At 43.8% G+C, this 20,735-nt stretch overlaps 1 protein-coding gene across 2 annotated transcripts in view; it reads right to left on the reverse strand.

Annotated features, from left to right (window-relative positions):
* Positions 1-20,735, reverse strand: part of UPF3A (UPF3A regulator of nonsense mediated mRNA decay) — an 819,005-nt gene that overhangs the window by 374,929 nt on the left and 423,341 nt on the right. For both annotated transcript variants that reach the window (XM_069637115.1, XM_069637114.1), the window contains exon 5: positions 16,518-16,628. In XM_069637115.1, coding sequence (XP_069493216.1) covers positions 16,518-16,628 — 111 coding nt within the window. The remainder of the gene's footprint in view (positions 1-16,517; positions 16,629-20,735) is intronic.

Raw genomic sequence — 20,735 nt, forward strand, 5'->3', positions numbered from 1 at the left:
CCAGTAGCTGGGCGGAAAAAAACAATCTGAGGGACCTCGACGCGTGAGGGATTGTGGGTACAACGCACGTCACTATAGGGAGATGGGTCAAAAATCCTCGTTTTGGAAAATATCTAGAAGGGTATGAAGAAGAAGAGGACATGAGCAGGGCCACACGGGTATGGGGGTGCAAGGAGAAGGGGGAAGAAATGAAGGGTAAAGAAATGCCGATCAAAAGATCAATCGAAGGGGGGAATGTACTAATGGTGCTAATTCAGCACCTACCACCTTTGAGAGTAAAGAATGGGGACAACACGACACCTGTTAGGGGGGAATAACAAACGAACACCAAGCCACAGTCATCTGATCAAACAAGACATCACTGGGAACTTTAGGGGTAATGATGCATAGCGTGCATAGTCCGCCCAAGGGATTTTCTATAAAGTAGCACAAGACGAGAAATAACAATATCTTTGATAAACACATGCAAGAGGGAAACTCCGGGGGCGGGCCTAACCCAGAAAAACCCAATCTGTAACACGTGACCAGTACTCCAGGGGTCAGGGAGGAGGTAGACAGAGCTCAAGTTGCTCGTCATAGGCACATCGAATCAGCTAGAATGGCACTGGGTGATTTAATTACAGGGTGGCCAGCCAATCCAGCAGTCACACGGGGTAGAGGGGAAATGTACCTTAGCCATGGTACCAGTCACATGGCCACCCGTGCCCATCAGCAGGAACTCTGGAGAAAGTGGCATTCCTGCGAGGGCCAATCAGATGGTAAGTCACAGTGTTCCGGGGAAGTGGCTAGCCTTGGGAGTATCCACCACCGGATGTGACGGTCATCATCCAGCAGGTGTTGTGTGAATGTCCCCTTTCCCACCAGAAACAGAGATCTTTATAGTTCCGGTGGTCAGCACAACTGTTATTTTACTATTTGCTCATTGTTCCGGGGTAGGCTGAGAATTGATGTGGCGCCACATCGGGAGGTGACGTGTTGGGATAAGGTTGAACTGTTTGTACCAATCGTATTTTACCAACGTATGTTTAGAACTCAGGTTATGACGTATACTAAACAGTAAGATTTCTGGGAAACATCTAGAATGCGAACACGCTGAAATTGTAAGTGTTACAATGAGTTGCGATTATTGTGTTCTATGGTATAAAACTAATGTTCACAGTGCAGTCAGTTGTCAAATCTCATCGATCAAATCTATTCCACTGTCCTGTTTGATTTGTGCTTGCCCAGCTGTAATGAACAGTGTTGCTTCTTGCCCGGTGTGTGCTTCTTTCTTGAGTACACGTTTTTATGGTGTGATCGGAAGGACTCCTGAGTACAATATCTTCAGTAAGTCTCTTCGACAGATAGAGTAAGTTATATGAGGCTCATTTTCTCTATCTCTTTCGTCAAATGAGCCCCTAAATACTTAATGCCGACCCCTAAATGACAAATGATAGATCTGTGAGGTACCTAAAATCATTCCCTCTGTTCGCCTTTGTGGGAAGAGGACTGACCTCTGATAGTTTACTTTGTAGCCGGATAATTGCTTTTATTCCTAAGGTTTGCTAATGTCTCTAGAATAGAGGTAAGAGGATAGCCCAGGTGCAGTAGAATATTGTCTGTAAGTAGCCCAAAAATTAATTCCCACCCTCCCACTGTGATACCTTGTATGAGGTGGTTGCATCTAATAGACATAGCCAGCAGCTCTAGCACTACAACAAATAACAGTGGCAATAAAAGACACTGTTGACAGGTTCCCCTACTCAGTGTGAACATGTTGGATATCTTTCCGACTACCACCACCTGGGCATAAGGGTTAGAATAAAGTGCCTCCATCCCCCTCATCAGCTTCCTTTTAAACCCCATATCGACAAAACCCATCTTCATAAATAACCAATTGACCCGGTCAAATGCTTTCTCAGCATCCGAGAGTGACCGGGTCGTTTGCCTAACTTTTTAAGGCTTCCAGCAGATTAATGGTCTTTTGCACTGTGTGGGCTCCCTGTCGACGCTGTACAAAGCCCACTTGGTCCAAATGGATCAATGTGGATAACATAGTCTCGATTCTCAAGACCAGTGCTTTTGTGAAGATTTTTGCATCTATGTTCAGTAAGGAAATGGGGCAATATGATGATCACTACATTTGGTATTTTCCTTCTTTATGAATGATAGTTATTACACCCTTTGAAAAGGAAGGGGTAATCCCTCAAAAATGTTGTTGAAAAGTAATTCTAGCTGGGGGCCCTGTATGTGTGCGCACTGTTTGTAAAAAAGAGACTGTAAAACCATCAGCTCCTGGGACCTTGCCAGGGGGCACTCTTCTAAGTGCATACTACACCTCTGCCACAGAGATTGGGCTCTCCATTTCATAGACCTGTTCATTGCTCAGGGTGGAAGCTCTACTCCCTAAATATAGTCCTGCATGTTTTCCTACATTCCCGTGCCGTCCTCGGAATTTAGCCATTTAGTCCCTGGTACAACTGGGAGAAACACTGTGCAATGTCCTTAAGCAGAGAAGCCAACCTCTAGTCTATTTACTGGACTTAGTCCACCCATCATTTCATACGCTGCTCTCTTAGGCCCTGATCGCGAGTTGGGCGGTAGCCCTTAAATGCTCAGAGCTGGGGGGTAAACACGCCGGAAAAATGCCAATTTGCAGCGCAATTACCACCGACAGTATTACAGAGCAGTAATTGTGCCGAAAATTCCCCATTGGTTACAAGACGCCCCCATTGGGGAATGGGAAGCAACAGTATTACCGCCGGATCACAGGTTGGGCGCTAACGCAAATAAAGGTAGGCGGTATCCCAGCCGGGATACTGCCCAACTCTTGATCAGGCCCTTAATCTCCTTGCTAGAAGAGAATCTGCCTGATCCCCTTTTTCATAAAATGTTTGTCCGTGAAACGCAACATTTCCGAAGCACTTCCTCTCTCAAGAGCGTCATCAGTTCCATCTCGTTTATTTTATATCAAGTAGTATGTCGCTCTTGATCCATCTATTATGTGGATGTAGAGCACATTCCACAAGTTCCTTTAATTCTCTTTTCAACTTTTCCCCCATCAGGCTCTCTTTCCTTCCCCAAGCCCCCTCTCTTACTATCAGGCTGCTGATCATGGCTTTCGCAGCCTTGCACACTGTGCTCCCACTTACTTTTCCATAGTCGATTTGCTCAAAGAACTCCATAATCTCCTTTCCCAATTCCTCCTTAAAGAGGGGGTCTTTCAAGAGTGAGTCACTGCAATATCACCCTTTTGTCCCTTTGGAACATATCTCTCATTTCAATAATACTCCTCCCCATATCATGATCGGACCAGGCCACTTTCAGAATATCTCCCTGCTTCACTTCCAGCCTCTTTCCAATAAAACATAATCTATTACTGTGTAAGTGGCATCAGGGCCGAAAAGAAGGAATACTTACTTTTACCAGGGCTTCCTCTGCTCACACATCAGCCAAGAAATGGGTCCGTACTAAATGGGTGAGGTTGCCTAGTGTATTAGAGTGCTGTGTTACTACTTTCTGCTTCAAGGATAATTTGCATAGGTCCGGGTATGCCCACATGTTGAGATCTCCTTCTATAATGAGTAAGCCTTCGAAACACTCATTACTGTATTGTAGGCCTGCTTGCAAATCGGTTGACCATGGTAAGCCTGACATTTATAGTGACATTGCTCAGAAGAAATGTCAAGTAGCAGTGGCAGGTCCAATAAATGTTCCTTCCTGTGACTGAGAAAAAAGGTAACTGAGGAAGATGGCATTGGTAGCTGCAGCTGTATAAATACAGACAACATCTGTTTCTGCACAAAAAGGGGACAAGGGGCAATGAGGGAGCTGACCTCAGAGCTTCAAGGCACTAACTAGTGGTTATCTGAAGGTTTTCTAATCCAGAATGTGTCTAATGGATAGATCAAAGCACTGATGGATGGTACATTCTGTAATTGGAGGGGCATAAATGTTTGCCTCGAATATGCAGAAGCGGCCAAACGTAACAAGGGAGCCTGAGGATCTTGCAAGGGGCCCCTGGGCCATGGCAGTCTCTAAAGACCACAGAAACCTTTGTTTTCAGCACGAGCCCCCCGAAAAGTGGGCGGAGCAGCAGTCGATACGGTTACCAGAGCAGTCAGTGATAACTGAGTGCTTTGGGGCCCACCGCAAGACACAGAAAACTGAGGGCCTGCCGAGCACCAGCGCAACCGTAGCAAGGTGGCCATATTTTGTATGTTAGAACCCATGGTGAAGTGGAGGATGTGAGGGCCGGGAGGCCGAGAGCCGGAGCAACTACAAAGTTAGGAGGGATCCACCCTCTGGAACCGAGACACCTGCGGCATAGGGAGGTACAGTGAAAAGAAGCTACGTAGTGCACCTGGGTGTTCAGGGATTCAGCACAGGCCACCGGGAGCTCGAACGACAGCACAACCTGGTGAGGTGACTGGCTTAGGTGGAGAGTGCAACCCAGAGCAGAGAGGCCTATGGGGAGTGGGGACAGCTAAGGCCAGAACTCTCCTCTGAGGTCCTGACCCAAAAGTAGACCGGCGATCCCACCTTCCAGTGGGCGCCCACGAGAAGAGGAGCTAGGGCATTGGTGTCTGGGCCGCACAGCCTCCCTGGTGGAGAAGAGGAAGATTGCGGGAAGGGGACTCGCTCCCATTGTGCTCCCTGGGCAATAATGTAAAATGCAAGGGAAGAGTAAGGCAAGGGTGAGACCGCACCCCTGGGCCACGAAAGCGGGTTCACGTGAAGAAAGGATCTCCAGTCAGAAACAAGGAGGGAAACACCCCCCAAGCAGAACTCTTGCTATAACCCTGCAAAACCCAACTGAGCACAAAGAGGGAAACCAGGCCCTCAATAAGGGGAAACTCAGAGAGGGAAAAGAGTGAGTGGTGAGAGGTATTCACAGTGGTGGAGATCAGGTGGCAACCCAATGAGGATAGCAAACAGATACCACATATCCCTGACAAGAGCCAGGGGACATGTTCCGTGGGGGTTGAGAGTCACATATGTTCACCTCCAGTGACTGGGCAAATTAGTTTAAGGTCTTTGCCCACAGACGGGAACACACATGAGCTCATTTTAAAGGTAAACATAATTGCCCAGAGTGGGACGCTTACGTTGGCATTTATGTGCAAACATGTCTCCTGCGGGCAATTTTTGTCATTTGCACTGCAGAGTCATTTGAGAGTGGAGGCAATAGTCCAGGAGATTGTGAACAACCTGTTCCAAGATGAAGGCACTAGATCCATTGTTGCGAGATTACACTACTACAAGGATAAGACAAGAATCCTCACCAAAGCCAGATCTTCACAGGGAGATGACTATAAAGGGCAAAGAGTGTGCATATTGCACCATCTATCTGCCTGGACACTAGCTCAGAGGAAAAAAAGCGGAATTCTCATAAGTTGGCTGAATGAAAAAGCGATCAGTTCAGGTGGGGCTACCCCTTTGCATTAATTTTTTAACTTAACAGTGAGTCGTACATCCTAAAAGAAAGGGATGGCTAGAAAAGATGACCAGACCATTGGTGGAACACAGTGCGCAGTAAAAAGTGCAGTAGTCACCGCTTGAGGGTATGAAAAAAACAAAGATCCGAGACCCAAGATGAAACTCCCTGGCTCCCGCAAATTTTGCTGTCTGATTACACCTCCAAGACTGTTGAAAAAAGGGATGAGTGGAAATAGATGAGAGATGTTAAGGAGGGGAAGCGTATTTAGAGAAGGAAAATGTAACTTTGGAGAGGAGGTTGGGGAACCCTGAGGCAAGAGGGACAAAATGGCTACTGATTATAAGTTAGAATTGTTTTTGTAAATATTGAATGCTGCATGTAGGGTGCTGATGCTGAACAGAAAGGGTGGAGGTGCAGGGTGGGAGTGCTGTAGGGTTCTCTCAGCTCAAGACACTGATGAGGATGTGGTGGGAGCTGAAGGTGGTCTCAGAAAAAAGGCTTAGCAGCATAATCCGTTCCTGTGCTTGCAACAGCCCATGAGCTGGAATGTGGGCTGAGATTGTCAGGGGGAGGGTAGGGCATTTGGGTGCATGTGGTGGATCAGGATAGGATAGTGCAAATGATAACGAAGAGTATGGAACCACTGAAAGGTGAAAGGACACTGTAAGCAACAAAGGGATACAGAAACACCAAAGAGACAATAGATACATTACAGGAGAGGGCAGGAAAGATATATTAGGAATGGGGAAGGATCAGTAACCACCTTCTGGGCTTCACAAGAGGATACAAAGGTGGCCATAGGAATACTATTCAGTAAGCGATTCCAAATAGGAAAAGGAAAAGAGTTAGAAGGTTAATGGATAGGAGACTCTTGGTGTGGCATGGAATCCTACAGTTTCGAGGTCACAATGGCTGCTCTATATGCCCCAAATAAGGGTCAGGGGAATGTAAGGGTAGCGCTGACACTACTCATGGGTGAGGCTACCTAATTTTTGATACTGGGATGGGATTTGTACAGGACTGTAGACCCACCCAAGGACAAGTAAACTCTTAAAGGGGATATGCTGGGTAGAAGGACTGATCATAAGAGTACCTTTGAAGAGCTGCTTATAGATTGAGGCCTACTAGATAACTGGAGGGAGAAGTATCCAACGAAAAAAGGGAATTTAAATTCTATTCCACCCCACACAGGAGTTATTCTTGTATCGGTTGTATTTTCATAGAGGAGGGGAAACCGGGGATGATAGAAATAGCCGACATTCTGCAGTGTCGTGGACAGAACACGAGATAGTCCTAGTGTCGCTGCACCTGCCCGCACTTTTGAGGGGCAGGAGAAGGTGGCAGTGCAACTACCTTAGATTGAGAGACCTGGTTTTTAAGGAATTCCTAGAGGGGGGACGTCAAATCATTCTTTGAAATTAATGAGAATGAGAAGGTGTTGACAGGGATAGTAAGGGATGCTGCAAAGGTTGTTATTATAGGCCTCTTAATTAGCAAGGGTTTGCAGAGAAAGAATAAGTGGGCCCTACAGCAGGAGAAACAATGATAGGCTTAAAGCACTGCACTCTAAGCTGTGTAAAGTGGGCTCCCCAATGGGTTTACAGTCCTCCATTGACCAAATTAAGGCAGTATTGAGAGGACTGTAAAATGAAGCAATATACAAGGAGTTACAATTTGTAAGACAAATGTTTTATGACAAACGGGACAAATCAGACTCAATGCTCACTAGAAGGTTGAAAAAACAGAGAGATATTCACCAGTTGACGGGGGCACACACTGCCAACTGGACAAAGAGCTGGGACCCCGAGGAAGTGGCTGAAACGTTTGCTGATTACTATGAGGAACTATGTAAGGGAGAAGATGGGGAGATGAGCATAGTATTACCTCAGGGAATTGGACACCCCAAAATTGAACACAGAGGCTCGAGAGGCCTTGCAAGAGCCAATAATTGAAAAAGAAATATTTCAAGCCATTAAGGGGATGAAGCAGGGAAAGGCTCCAGGACCTGACAGGTTCATGGTGGGTTTCTACAGAAGATTTCAAAAGTCATTAGTTCCTAGGCTCCAAAAAGTGTGCAAATGCAACAGTTGAGGAACATGACACCCCCTCCCCCCATCTATTTTGGAAGCCTCAGTTTCCATAATACGCAAAGAGGGGAGAAACAGAATAAAGTGTGCCTTGCATAGATCAAGTTTGTTACTCAATGTTGACATGAAAATCCTGACAAGTATTGGCAAACAGGTTAAACCTGTTTTTGCCGATCCTCACCCATACAGATCACGTTCGTTATGTGCAGTTCCGACAGAGGCGTAATAACATTCGTAAGACTATAGACATAATACATGAGGCAAGACGACTCCTGGGCGAACCGGTCTTGCTTTAGACGCGGCAGTGTTTGGCTTGGTCTCATTGAGGTACTTGTTGGAAACCTTGCTAAAATGTTGCTTTGGACCAACATGGATTAATTGGATTGCCCAGATTACTGGAAACCAAGCACACAGGTGAGGGCAAATGGATGCTCTTCTAGAACGTTCAAACTAGGTAGGATAACAAGTCAAGCATATCTGTTGCTGCCCTTACTTTTAAGATTAGTCATAGAGCCTAGAGTTATGCAAATAAGGATGAATAAAAGAGGCATGGGATTTACAGTCGGGGAAATGGACAATAAGTTGGCGGCCTTGTTTGCAGACAATGTGCTTCTGTGCCTAACACACCCAGGTAATGCGATTCCAGCTCTTTTTTCGGAGCTGGAGAATTGCAGATAGCTCTCGGGTTATAAAACTAATATTGAAAAACAGGGCTAGGGTTTCCTTTCGTGAAATGACATCCCCTAGCATCCAGGATGGGGCGGACCTGCGGATGTGGATTGGTATTATAGGGAAGCAAAACTGAGAGTGTTCCGGACCTCGTGAGGAATACACACAGGAAACAATGGGTGCAGTTGGAAAACCATCTGTTGCACCCAGTCACAGAGGAGGAGTGGCTGTGGGTCCCTAGAGTGTTGTGCACAGGGGCTATAAGAGAGCATCCATCACTGGACCCGTTGTGGAGATTTTGGAGGAATAGAAGAATGAATGGAAAAATTACTACTAGGCTCCCCTCTTTTTGCTGCATTTGATTATCCTCTTTCTTTGCTCAAACGAGACCACCTGTAGAGAGAGTAGGCCAGTTATGGCAGCAGGAATGTTTCATTGACATCCACACATTATAGAAATCCCTAGATATAGGCACACTGTCAGTTTTCTCTTATCTAAGATTCAACAGCACACTTATGGAAAAGAATTGGAAACTTAAAATAGCACAGAGGTTGACAGACTTTGGGGTGTTAATGGACACAATGTGCGTACAAGAGGCCTTTACTCCAAAATATACACAATTCTATTACCGAGGAAAGGACCACATCCAATATCATCAAAAAGCAAATGGGAGGTGATACTGGATACCTCGATTTCAGAAACAATGGTGGGCAAAGGTATGTCCAATGGTCAGTAAGGTCTCCATATCCAATCATTATAAATTCCACTTTCAAACTCCTACATAAAACACAGTTCCCCCCAACCCGCTTGGCCAGAATGTACAGGAGGATTAGCGACCATTGTTAGCGGAGTTGTGGGGAAAGTGGCTCATATGGTCATATGTGGTGGGGCTCTGGCAGAATACAGAGATACTGTCGGGAAGTGCTCTCTTTGATTGAACAGTATGATGGGATAAAGAGACCGCTAGATCCTCTCAAAGTCCTAGTCAGCTCATCACTGAGGGAGGAAGGGGCACTCTGCGTACGAGACATGGTGCACTTTATGCTGTTGGAGGCTAGGGTCTGCCTAGTAATAGGTTGGAAGCTTTTACCGAGAATGGAAGACTGGTTGAGAAAAGTGAAGGACTTGAATCAAATGGAGAGACTAACGTGATGGGGTTCATGAATCCAAAAGGAACATAGAGGTGGAATGGTGTTCTGGGTGAAAGAGCACTCAAATGAGCAGATTGATAGTGTCACAGGGGACCCAAAGCCGATAGATTCTCTGCAAAGAAAGATCAGAAATGCGAAAAAAAAACTCCTAAGCGTTATTTTGGGGAGAACAAACTATAGTGTAACATAGTATTGCCAGAAATTATTCAAAAAGCTTACATAAACTGACTCTTAGGTCCAATCTCATCACACCCTGGACTTGGGAGAAGAATGGGGCTGGGGAGAAAAGGGGTACAAAACGGTTTGGTATGTGTATCAAAGGACTGCCCTTGTGGGTGGGACCAGGCTGATCTGAAAATGGTTATTTCTCATCTGTGAAGGGTGCGTGAAGGGTGCAGTGAGGTACAATGTGGCTGTAGACCCTCTTGAGCGGAAGAGATTCCATAGAACAGGCTATATGAACAATGCAGGTCAACCGCACAGAGGCTCCCACACTCGTTTAATTTGTAACACTTGGGGTTTCACCATAAGTAACCAAGGGTAATCCAGAGGTGGACCCCTTGCTCAGTGTGCCTTAGAGAGGCTCAGCTTCACTTCACTGAGGAGGCTGAACAAGGGTGAAACACATGTCTGAGGTTGCTGATGGTACTCGTGTTCAGAGGAGAATTGCCTAGCATTTTGGTGCTGGACTGCCCTTGTGGGTGGGACGAGACTAATATGCAAATGGATATTTCTCCTCTGTGAAGGGTGCAGTGAGCTAAAATGTGGTTGTAGACTCTCCTGAGTGGAAGGAATTCCAAAGAACAGGTTATTTAAACCATGTTCTTCCTCAATAGAGGAACTCGCACACTCTTGTTTGATGTGTATCAAAGGAGTTTTATGTTTTGTTTACAATTGTTGGTTGATTACAAGCCTAATTGAAAGAAATTATAAAGTACAATTGAAGAAAGCAAAGAAAGCAAACCTCAACCAGCCAAGTGGGGTTCAGGAGGGGGTCGGTTCTCTAACCCCGAACATTTTTAAAACAATGGTTTAAATGTGCGCTTTACAGCACATGTTCTTTGAAAAACTGAGTAAAAAGCCACGCAGTTTGCAATCAGTTTTGTATGGTAGCACATGAAAAAATACAAAAGATGCAAGTCACCAATGGAATGTTGGAGCCTTTTCATGAGACCTTTGCCCACAATGTATGACGGTATAAAAACCCTTTTCATGCTGGCTGTGCCCATACATGCCCATGCAAGCTGCACATGTATATGCCAGTATTACCTTCCAAGAAATTAATCCTGTTGGCTTTGTCAAGAAAGAATGCCATGCCACAGTAAGAATACATGTCCAGACTGGCTGCCCCAATGTAGATCAAAGTCTAGCCATGCAAGATCATTTATGTTTGCTTTACGCTTGATGCCCTGTAGAAAAAAGCCACGCTACCCTAAGAAAACATGTCCAGAATGTCTGCATCAATGTACACCAGTCTAGCCATGCATTAACACTTATTATGTTTGCATTACCCTTGATGCCCAGTAAAAAGCACCAGCAACAGTAGGAATATATGGCCAGACTGATGCCCTCAATGTAGGTCAGTCTAGCCATGAAATAACATTTATCATGTTTGCTTTACTTTTCATGCACAGTAAAAAATATGCCATGCCGCCACTAGCTCGCACGTCTGCTCTAGAAAGGCCTGCTCCCCTCACACAAATGCAGGCACACACACTCATTCGGCACGCACGCAATCCACATAAACTCTCTCATCCAGACAACCCCTAGCATGCAAGCAAACATGCAAAAACATTACACAATCACGCTAAAACTTCACTTAACTGCATGAGACACGGCCTGATGGCTCACCCTCTCCACAAAGCATGCTGACTGACGAGAGCACCCCTGTCCTGTCATTTAGCGCATATGGTATTAAAGCAATAACAACAGCAGGCTGGCCAAATTTCCTAGTGACAGTCGGGCTCTTTAAATGACTTTTTTGTTATATTTATTTTTGAGTGTTTAGCTTACAAAAAACCTTACACAACATGTAGAAAAAACATCATATAAAATACATAATCCTTAAAAATACATAATACATAATACATCACATCGGCCTGTCCATTAAATTCATCACAGAATATAAGAGAAACAGAAGCTCCTACACCCGAGATTTAGCATTAACTGACCAAATTCATTTTTTCCAAATCTTTAGTTATACCTTGCAGGAGCGCATTCAAGGTCACGATTAGGGATATATTTAGCCCCCACATGCATCTACTCCAGAAAAGATTCACTGAGAGCTCTGAGTCTTTCTCAAACCTATCTTTGAAGGTCAAAGCACGTATACTATTAAAGTAGTAACTGAGGTAAAAACATCAAAGCACGTATAGTATTAAAGTAGTAACTGAGGTAAAAACATTAGGTTTTTACCTTGATTCTACATTATCACTAAAAAAACAAGTTAGCTCCATAGCCTCATCTGCAGCCTATACCTGTAAACTGATCAGGGCCTGCAGACCCTTTTTATCCAAAGCCAGCTGCATCACCCTCGCCAATGCACTAATAATGTCTAAGCTAGACTACTCCAATGCCCTATACGTAGGTGCTAACAAAAATATCCTAAATAAAAATGCAAATATTATAATACAATGCCATGAGAGCAACTTTGAATATACCCCGTAGAGAGCATATATCCAACATCAGAAGAGACCAGCATTGGCTAAAAATGAGCGACAGGATACTCCTCAAAACGGCTTCCCTCACATTCAAATGCCTCAATAATGCTGCACCTCCCTATCTCTCTGCCAGACTGACCAGGAGAGTCTCAACCCACCATACTAGATCATCTAACCATCTCTGCCTAGAAATCCCAAGATTTAGACTCTCCAAAGCTGGTGGAGCTAGCTTCCCAGTCAAAGCTGCTCTTTCCTGGAATGCACTTTCCAATGCCTTTAGAGTGGAACAACCATATTCTAGCTTTAGATGTAACTTGCTGAACTGGCTCCGAACCAAGGACATCTAAGAACTCGCTTACTCACTCTATTTGCGCTTCTGACCTTTGGACAATCATTGTGAGTCTATGTGCTTCACACTATCGACCCTATCACTGCATCCACCTTGTATTATGTATTATGTACCCCCTACCCAAATTGTATGTATTGCTATTGTTTATGTTTATGTAGTGAACTTTATGTTGTAACTAAGCTTCAAATATTCTTGTAACCGCTGCGCCCAGCTACCTGAGGGTTTGGTGTGCATTACCAAATAAACAAACAAACAAACATAGACTCAAAATAAGAGCAACTAATCACTAAGTGCTTAAGTGTCTCTTCGGAGTTGGTATCTCCACAAAAGCGACACTGAAGGTTAAGGGACTCAGGTCCTGGTGCATCATTATTACCCCAGTGCCTTGTCTTCTCGAGAGTCAGTAACTGGTTGAGCCTAAAGCACATATAACTGGTTCTTCCCCTCTCACACGGGAACCTCTGCAAGTAAAGGGGCAAACATTCCCTAGCGTGGCCAAAATTGGAGTATTCTTTATAGGTAGAATAAGAATTGACACAGTCGACCGTTTCCACCCAGTTTGCCCTAAAGCGGAACCTTTTCACCAGTCCTGGGCGTTGCACAAGATCTTCTACAGTCAAGCCAAGGGAAAGTAGTATTAAGGTATTAAGTTAATTCTAGCACGAAACTTTGCCATGGATAAAACTGATTCTGATCTAGCAACCTTTCTTAAAGTTTCGTATAGAGTATTTATCGGAGGGTCGCTTATTTTTATATACAGGGAAAGTTGTTTCCAAAGGTACCTAGCTTTAAGAGATATACGGCAGAGCTCATGGCGGATAACTGCATTGGGCACTGCCATAGATTAGCCCAGCAGCTCTTTCCACAACTTTCCCTGAATGCTATTAAGAATCAGACTCATATCGTGGGTACAGATATCAAGGCCATAGAGTAGAATGGGCTCACATTTGGCAAGATAGTATCGCCTTATGGGTATCAGAGAAAATCTGCAAACCTTCACTCTCAAAAATTTCATTTGGGATTTAAGTTTACAGGCCTTCCTGTCAAGGCTCTGTTTCCATAGTTTGGCACTAACCCTATTTGTAAGATTGTACCCCAAATATGTGATGGCCTGGACCTGGTCCACTGATTCGTCACCCATGATCCATTTATAAGTCTGAATCTTTCTTCTTTTAGAAAAGACCAAAATGAGATTTGGAAGCGTTGGACAGAAGATTGTTAGTAACTGCTTAGATACAAAAAAAGAGACATTTTTCTCCTAAGACCACAAGGGGTCCGGTCCAAAAGAATGAAGTCATCTTCAAAAGCCATCCACTCGATCGCCATTCTCCCCAACCTGGCCGGTGCGATTGAAAGTCCATGCTACACTCCCTCCACATCGTACACGTACAGGTTGAAGAGAATAGGAGTCAGTGAACAACACTGCTTGACCCCCACATATGTAGCAATTTCCCTGGACAAAGCACTTTCCTTAGTCAAACGAACCCTGATGGATGTGTTTGTGTGAAGTAATGCAAGGAGCTGAACAATCTTACGCGGGATCTTCATAGCTATCATCTTGGACCACAATCTCGATCTTATTACTCCATCAAATGCGTTTGAGAGGTCCAATGATGCTCTGTATTAGCCTGATGTACCGAATCTCTTAAGTGTGCCAAAACCGTTGCGCTTAGGGTGGTTCCCAGCTCTTCCCTGAAACCGACTTGAAATTTGCTGAGAGGCAAATTATGCCTGACCACTTTATTAAGGTCTCTTAAGAGCAGGATGGCAAAGACCTTACTAGCTGCATCAATGAGCGCTATGGGGATATAATTATTCGGGTTTAAGACATCGCCCTTTTTATATATGGGCACAATGATGGATTGTACCCAAGATTCCGGGACAGTGTGGGTCTCAAAGATGTAGTCAAATACTGGTATCAAAAGATTGGCCCACAACTCAGGGGCAGCCTTGATAACAAAAGGCGGAATACCATCTGGGCCAGGGGCTCTGGACGGCTTACGTTTGTGTATAGCCCATATAATATCCTCGTGGTCCCATGTACAGCCTCCAATGACAGGAGATCCCAAATCCATGCCTGGCCCTATAACAAATTTTGAAGGCAGGGCAAATTTGTTGGTGTAATAAGTGATCCAAGCCGAGGCCTGGATTGGACAGTCCAAACTGCCCTTAGAGGGGACTAGAGTCCTATTAACAGTGGCCCAAAATTTGACATCCATGCCCTTGCAGAGACTTTCCATCACAGACTGGTGGGAATTCAGATAATGATCCATCCTAAGTGATTTAACCAAGTTTTTATGTCTCAGAATTATCTTTTTCTTTAGAACCAAAAACTCCCTTTACGATAAGGACTGTTTTTTAAGAGCCACCAGATCCCTTCCTTTGTTAATTTTGGAGTTATAAATTCTAGAGTCCCATCTAAAGCTCTCAGATTTATTGCCGATATTGCTTCCCACTTTACTAATTTTATAGGCACAAGTCAGCATAATGTTGTTATATAAATTGCCCCCTCTTAAGTGTGAGCTCTCCCCCAAATCAGGTTGAGCAGCTTTTATTAAGTATTCTGTGAGGAGGGTATTGAATCTCCTAATGGTGTTAGTATTCCAATTAACCGATCTCCCATGTTTTACCACTGAAAGACCCATAAGTTCAGGTCTTAGTTGGATTCCCGGAAGGGCCAAAGTCCGAGTGAAGGCTAAAGGGGTATGATCCCCCAAGTCAGTGTCTATGTGAGCCAAGTTCCCACAGGCTTGTTTCCAACCCCTTAGCCATGTAGAAGAAATCAATCCTCGAGCTATAAGAGCCCCTCCTCCACGTATGCTTGGGTATTTCCGAGTGGTTTGGGTGGTCCAACATCCCCAAATACCAACCCTCCAAAAAAGTGTCCCACCACATCCCCCTGCTAAGATTGGGGTAGAGAATCTTGGGGATAGCCCCCTATCATTCCACTCTGTACCTTCTATCGCATAGAGAATTAAAATCACCTCCCATCACAAGGCGGTTCCCAAAACCCTTCTCACACCATTCCCCTACCTCACTCAGGGTCTCCTCCACTTTCTCAAATGGCACTTTCAAGGGATTCCAATAAAGATTCAGCAACAATATAGGCTCTAGCACTTTCTCTATATCCAATTCAATACCCAACAGCCAGTCCCTACTACAGACCACTCTTTACGTTTTGAATATTTAAAAAGAAACTACATAGTAGGGGAACGCACCCCTGCTCACAGGCAGGCAACACAATCGCCAATGCAAATAAAGTGCCTGGTTGGACTGTTCTGGGTGACACTGTGCTTTGGTGAGTGTGAGATGAGCATTTACATTGACGTTTTAAACGTGCATTACAATGTTGATCTAAACCCGTACATATATCGCCAAAGCAAAGGGGCTGCGACCCCCACCCTAAAAGAGGAGCTGCTACTGCTCCAAAGATTAGGAATCAGAAAGGGAGGAATGTAGTCATTAAACAGAGAAGTAATGAAGTTAGTAATACCAAATATTGGGGAAAATGTGGTATGATAGTTGTCAGACAGGATGTTGTTGTGATGTGTCTCTCCTCATAAAAGGGGTCTTAGATGACACAAGGTCAAAAAGGGCTCGTTCTACCATTTTGAGCATAGGTGATCTGGAAAATTAGAATGGAATCAAGTGGAATGGAACTGCATAAAGTATGAAAAGGTATTTTGTGAGGTTGCTGTGTAAATCACGTTATACTGTGGCAATGAAATGTTGATCAAAAGGGACAATGACAGCGCGGAAAGAGTGCAGAGGACCACCTCCATGATGGTACATGATCTTCAATATAATTAATATCTGGTTGGAGTCACAGACCAGAACATAGAAACAACCAGGGGAGCTAAGAGGGGGATGACATTAACATTCAAATGTCTGGGTGAAATAGTCGTCCACCATAGGAGGCACATTTTTAAAGCATAAAATAGAGTGATTGCCAAAATCTGTGTTTTGGTTACAACAATGTGGCTAATGCGCAGCACTGTGTCCTAGCCCAAGTGGAAGTGGCTAAAACAGTAAGAGATTCCAAATAGGCGTGGACCTGAAACAAGAAAGCGAGGCAAACAATGATCTTTAAGAATACACAGGTAGAACAGTGAGGAGTCTGGACATGTCCCACATTACAAAGATTCTGATACTTTGCTTATAAGTAAACACCATAAAACAGACCAGTATGCTCTTTTGTTTTGGCTTCTATTTCTCCCAACATAATCTCTGGATTTGTGCCGTTTTTCTCATCATCGGCACTGTAGTGTTCCAGAAATGCTATATACTCTGCATCTGCAGAAAAGAGAGGTATACAATTGGTTAGCAATACAATTATCAACAAGTATAATTTTGGCAAACATTATTGCAGCAACTACTGTAAGTGGATAACCTGAGGCATAGTCGCTCTGGCAAGAACAAACAGTAAAGTGTATTGTTACAGAAAGTGTGAACACTGTTGAGACCGAGATTATATCTGTAATCCAAGCTGAGCAGTGGCAAAGACCTTTAAACAAACTCTAATCCAGGATGCTTCCCTTGGAAAACCAATCTATTATATTAGTATTATTAGTAGATCAAGGTCCTAATGAGGCAGTGTTAGTCTTCAATGAGACTGAGGTAGTCAACACACTTAATTTGAAAAAATCAGGTAAAGCTCCAGGTCCAGACAGGACACCAGTGAATTTATTTAAGAGTGAGCCGGAGTTCTGGGTACCTTTGTCAACCTACATTTTAATGAGACCAATAGAGCAAAAGTTGTTCCTTTGAGCTGGCGTTTGCTGAAATATTTCCTTTATTTACGAAGGGTGCCAGGTTTTTGCCTGAAAACTATTTCTTTGATAGACTCTATGGAAGTGATTTATGGTAATGTGCTCTTACCCCAATTTAAGACTGGGTTACTGAACAAAGGACCTCATCAGAGGTTGGGTGTAGCAGTAAAAATGTGGCGGTAATGCTATTACCGCCGCATTACCGCTCTGCCCAATCCCGAGTTTGGGCAGAAAGTAGCAGATTTACCTCCAGCTCGGCGCTTGGGCTAGATTATCAAAGCTTTGCACTGGTGCAAAACAGTGCAGTAAATGAATTTAGCACTGATATGTATCATCTAAAAAGAAAATCTCAAGGGCAAAAAAGGAAATACACTGTTTTATTTACTATGTTTGATGAGTAACATCACAAGAAATGTAGCAAACAGATCTCTTTTAATGTTATGCAGAAAACATAGTACAAAAAACAGTGATTTATTTTTGCCCGAGAGCAAAAGTTTTTAGATTGGGACAAAAACTGTTTGCGCCATCCTTTATTATCAAAGCATTTGCTCACCTTTTGGAACTCGTGCAAATGTTAGATAATCTAGCCCCTGGAGGTAAATCTTGCCACTTTCCGACATGCATCAATTGTGCAAACATGCATCAATTGTGCAGGTAACTGGATCGTACTTGCACTTATCTATCTGGTGGTGTGAGAGCAACAATGATTGAGGGGAGTGCGGATGGTCAGAGCCTTTTTCAATGTGGACGTGGGGATAGTTTAGAGAGCCAGACAGTCAGAACGATGCAAACCGTGCCTGTGCAGTATGAGAAACCAAAGGGTGTCTCACCCGCTAGTCCTCGGGGACTTGTCATCCAGGTTTCAGGACACGGCCATCGCTTTTGAATACAGTTCGTGGGAGTGGACTCGTGCATGAGGATCACCTGGGTGAGGGGTCTTCGGGGAGTGAGGGTGTTGTATTCCCCCTTTTTTTGTTCACCTAACCCGTCCTATTTTTTAGGATTCTCCGATGTCACAACTTAAACATGGAAGGCCAGGCGGACCTCAATCCACGTCTTCCAACTGTTTTGTGTAGAAAAACCCAAACCAGAGTCAGTCATCCTGACTACGGGGACCACCTTACTCTGTGTGGTCTAACGTGGGAAGCAGAGCTAATTCAGACACATTTATTGTTTTGAACACTGATTTGTTCTTTACATACATTTCTCCTTTATACACTTTTTGTACAAGAGATAGGGCAGGCATTAGGTTTGGTCTGAATAGGCCATTTTGATTTGACGGACTCCATTAGGACTGTTTTGTTTATCGTTTGAAGGTCAAGACTACTCCCATCTTAGTTATAGGGCAAAGTAGGAGCTTAACCAAACCCATAAACCTCAATAACTGTTTTACAAATTGCACCTTTTGTGTCAGCATCATACTTGTGATACCATGCCTCCCCTACATATGGTGTCAGGAATGGGATCTGATTCAATTGATAAAAGTTGAGAACCCATGCTAATAATTGCCATCCCACCGGAAGGAGAGAACAGGATTGTAGAAGTCCTTGATTCTGGTCGAATATCCACCATCAAGGAGATCTTTTTTTAAACATTTTTTATTTGTGTTGGCTGAATCAGCCTGTAAAATATTTATACATAACAATTGTTGACATAGTACAAAAACACATATAATGGTATAAAAAACTATGTAAACATTCAATACAATACTATTGCCACCATCCTATTGTATGATGAGAAACAATGGGGGCGAAACCCTCTTTTTTGTAAGGGGGCCTGACTCTAGAGGGTTGAACAGGGATAGCAGAGGAGAATTAGAGTCAAAGGCTACCCTATTCATGGAAGTGAACGGGGAGGTCATTTGTGTGGTAGCAGTGGAGCTACATGTTTGCTAGCTCAAGGAGGGATCACCAGGAGCCAAAGAATATAGTTCAATTTGTGATAAAGAAAAAGGTTTAATTCAACATAACACAAGAAAACATATTAACATAAAATAGGCCTCTGCCTTAGGTAGCACATTGGCTATGCATAGGAAAAGACATTTTGATACGCATACGAGTGGGTTAGTAGCATAAGTGACAATTATTTCCTATATTGCTAAAATCAAATCAGGTAGCAATACGCTAACATTGTTGACACACTAATTTGTGGTGTTTCTGGTGTTTCTGGTTCGGTGCGTGGTAGAACAGGGCAGTGGCTGTTCAGATTGAGCAGTGCTGCTAAGGGGCACCAAACTGTCTTCAGGACATTGATTGTGGTCAAGACGCTGTTGCAAGAGGTGGGTGTGCACCTAGGGGTTAAAAAGCAGGGTTATTCTGTGAACGCCATGGCGAAAGACTTAGTATAGACCAGCTGCAGGTAATTTGTGCGGCTGGAGGCCGATCTGCAACGTCAAACAGCAAGATCTCTACAGGAGAGCTGTGCCTACAGAGTGTTCGCTCGGATCAGCTGCCATGAATAGGGTAGCCTTTGACTCTAATTCTCCTCTGCTACCTCCACCATCCTATTGTAGACAAAATATATTGGAAGAAAATAGATTAATAAATTAAAAACATTTGTTTCTCAACAATACGACACTTTAACAATCTAAACACTCCAGGTTTAGACATAATAAAACATTAATTGTTGCAATTTGTATTGCCATACAAGAAGAACCCAAATGATGGACCAACAGTCTTTCGGATCTAAATCTCCTAAAAACCTGCAATGTCTCAAAAAATGTGTTTCTCTCCTCGAGCGCAGTGCAACGCATTCTGTTATCAGATGGACTAGAGTTTCACGCGAGTCACAATTCATGCAAAATCGGCAGAAATTAGCATGCGGTAAAATGAGCTTTCGTTTAGCTTGTATGTCCTTTGTGAGCCACAGATTAAATCGCAAACGTAGAATATTAGTACGATATTTTGGTGAGGGCGCTTTCACTAATAATGATCACATCACCATCTCTATATTGCAGACAAAGTTCTCTTGTCTTGATCCAGTCTGCCTGGCAAATTTTCAGCTTGGCTTTATCTGGATTCGTAAGTAACATATCATTGAACACCTCTGCGTCAGCCAATGATAGACTTTTGACAGCCAGGCATTCACAAAGGCATGTGTCACCGAAAACATGTATTGGGTTAATATTTGTAGAGTTGTAGAGTGCTTGTAGCAAAACCAGCCCCAGCTCGTATCTAATCCAGGCAGAAGGAGTGCATTGAGGCAGATGTAATAAGTGCCTCCAGAATTGGGCCTCCCATTTGACAAATTTAAGGGAAAAATCTTTGGATAGGGTTTCCAAACCATATAGCAGTGTAGGCACTATTTTCATGTTCCATAAATGCCATATGGGTTTGATAGAACATTTCCCATATTTGAACATAAGGATATGCGCATGTGATAGTGCTGTGGCTAATTTGGCTTCCAAGCAAGCTTCATGGCCCCTTGCATGCAATTTTCCCTCAAAAATCATCCCAAGATAGGTATACTGGGAGGCTATAGTCAGAGGGATCTGGTTAATAACCCATGTATAGCTCAAGGGTCTAGATCTCCTTGGTGAATATAACATGATCTGTGTTTTCGCAATGTTTATTTTCAGTTCGTTAAGCTGTATATAGCCATAAAAGGCATTCAAGAGATGTTGTAAGCCGAT

This window comes from Ambystoma mexicanum, chromosome 7p, assembly GCF_040938575.1.
Source record: "Ambystoma mexicanum isolate Mex_15411 chromosome 7p, UKY_AmexF1_1, whole genome shotgun sequence".
NCBI classification, from domain to species: domain Eukaryota; kingdom Metazoa; phylum Chordata; class Amphibia; order Caudata; family Ambystomatidae; genus Ambystoma; species Ambystoma mexicanum.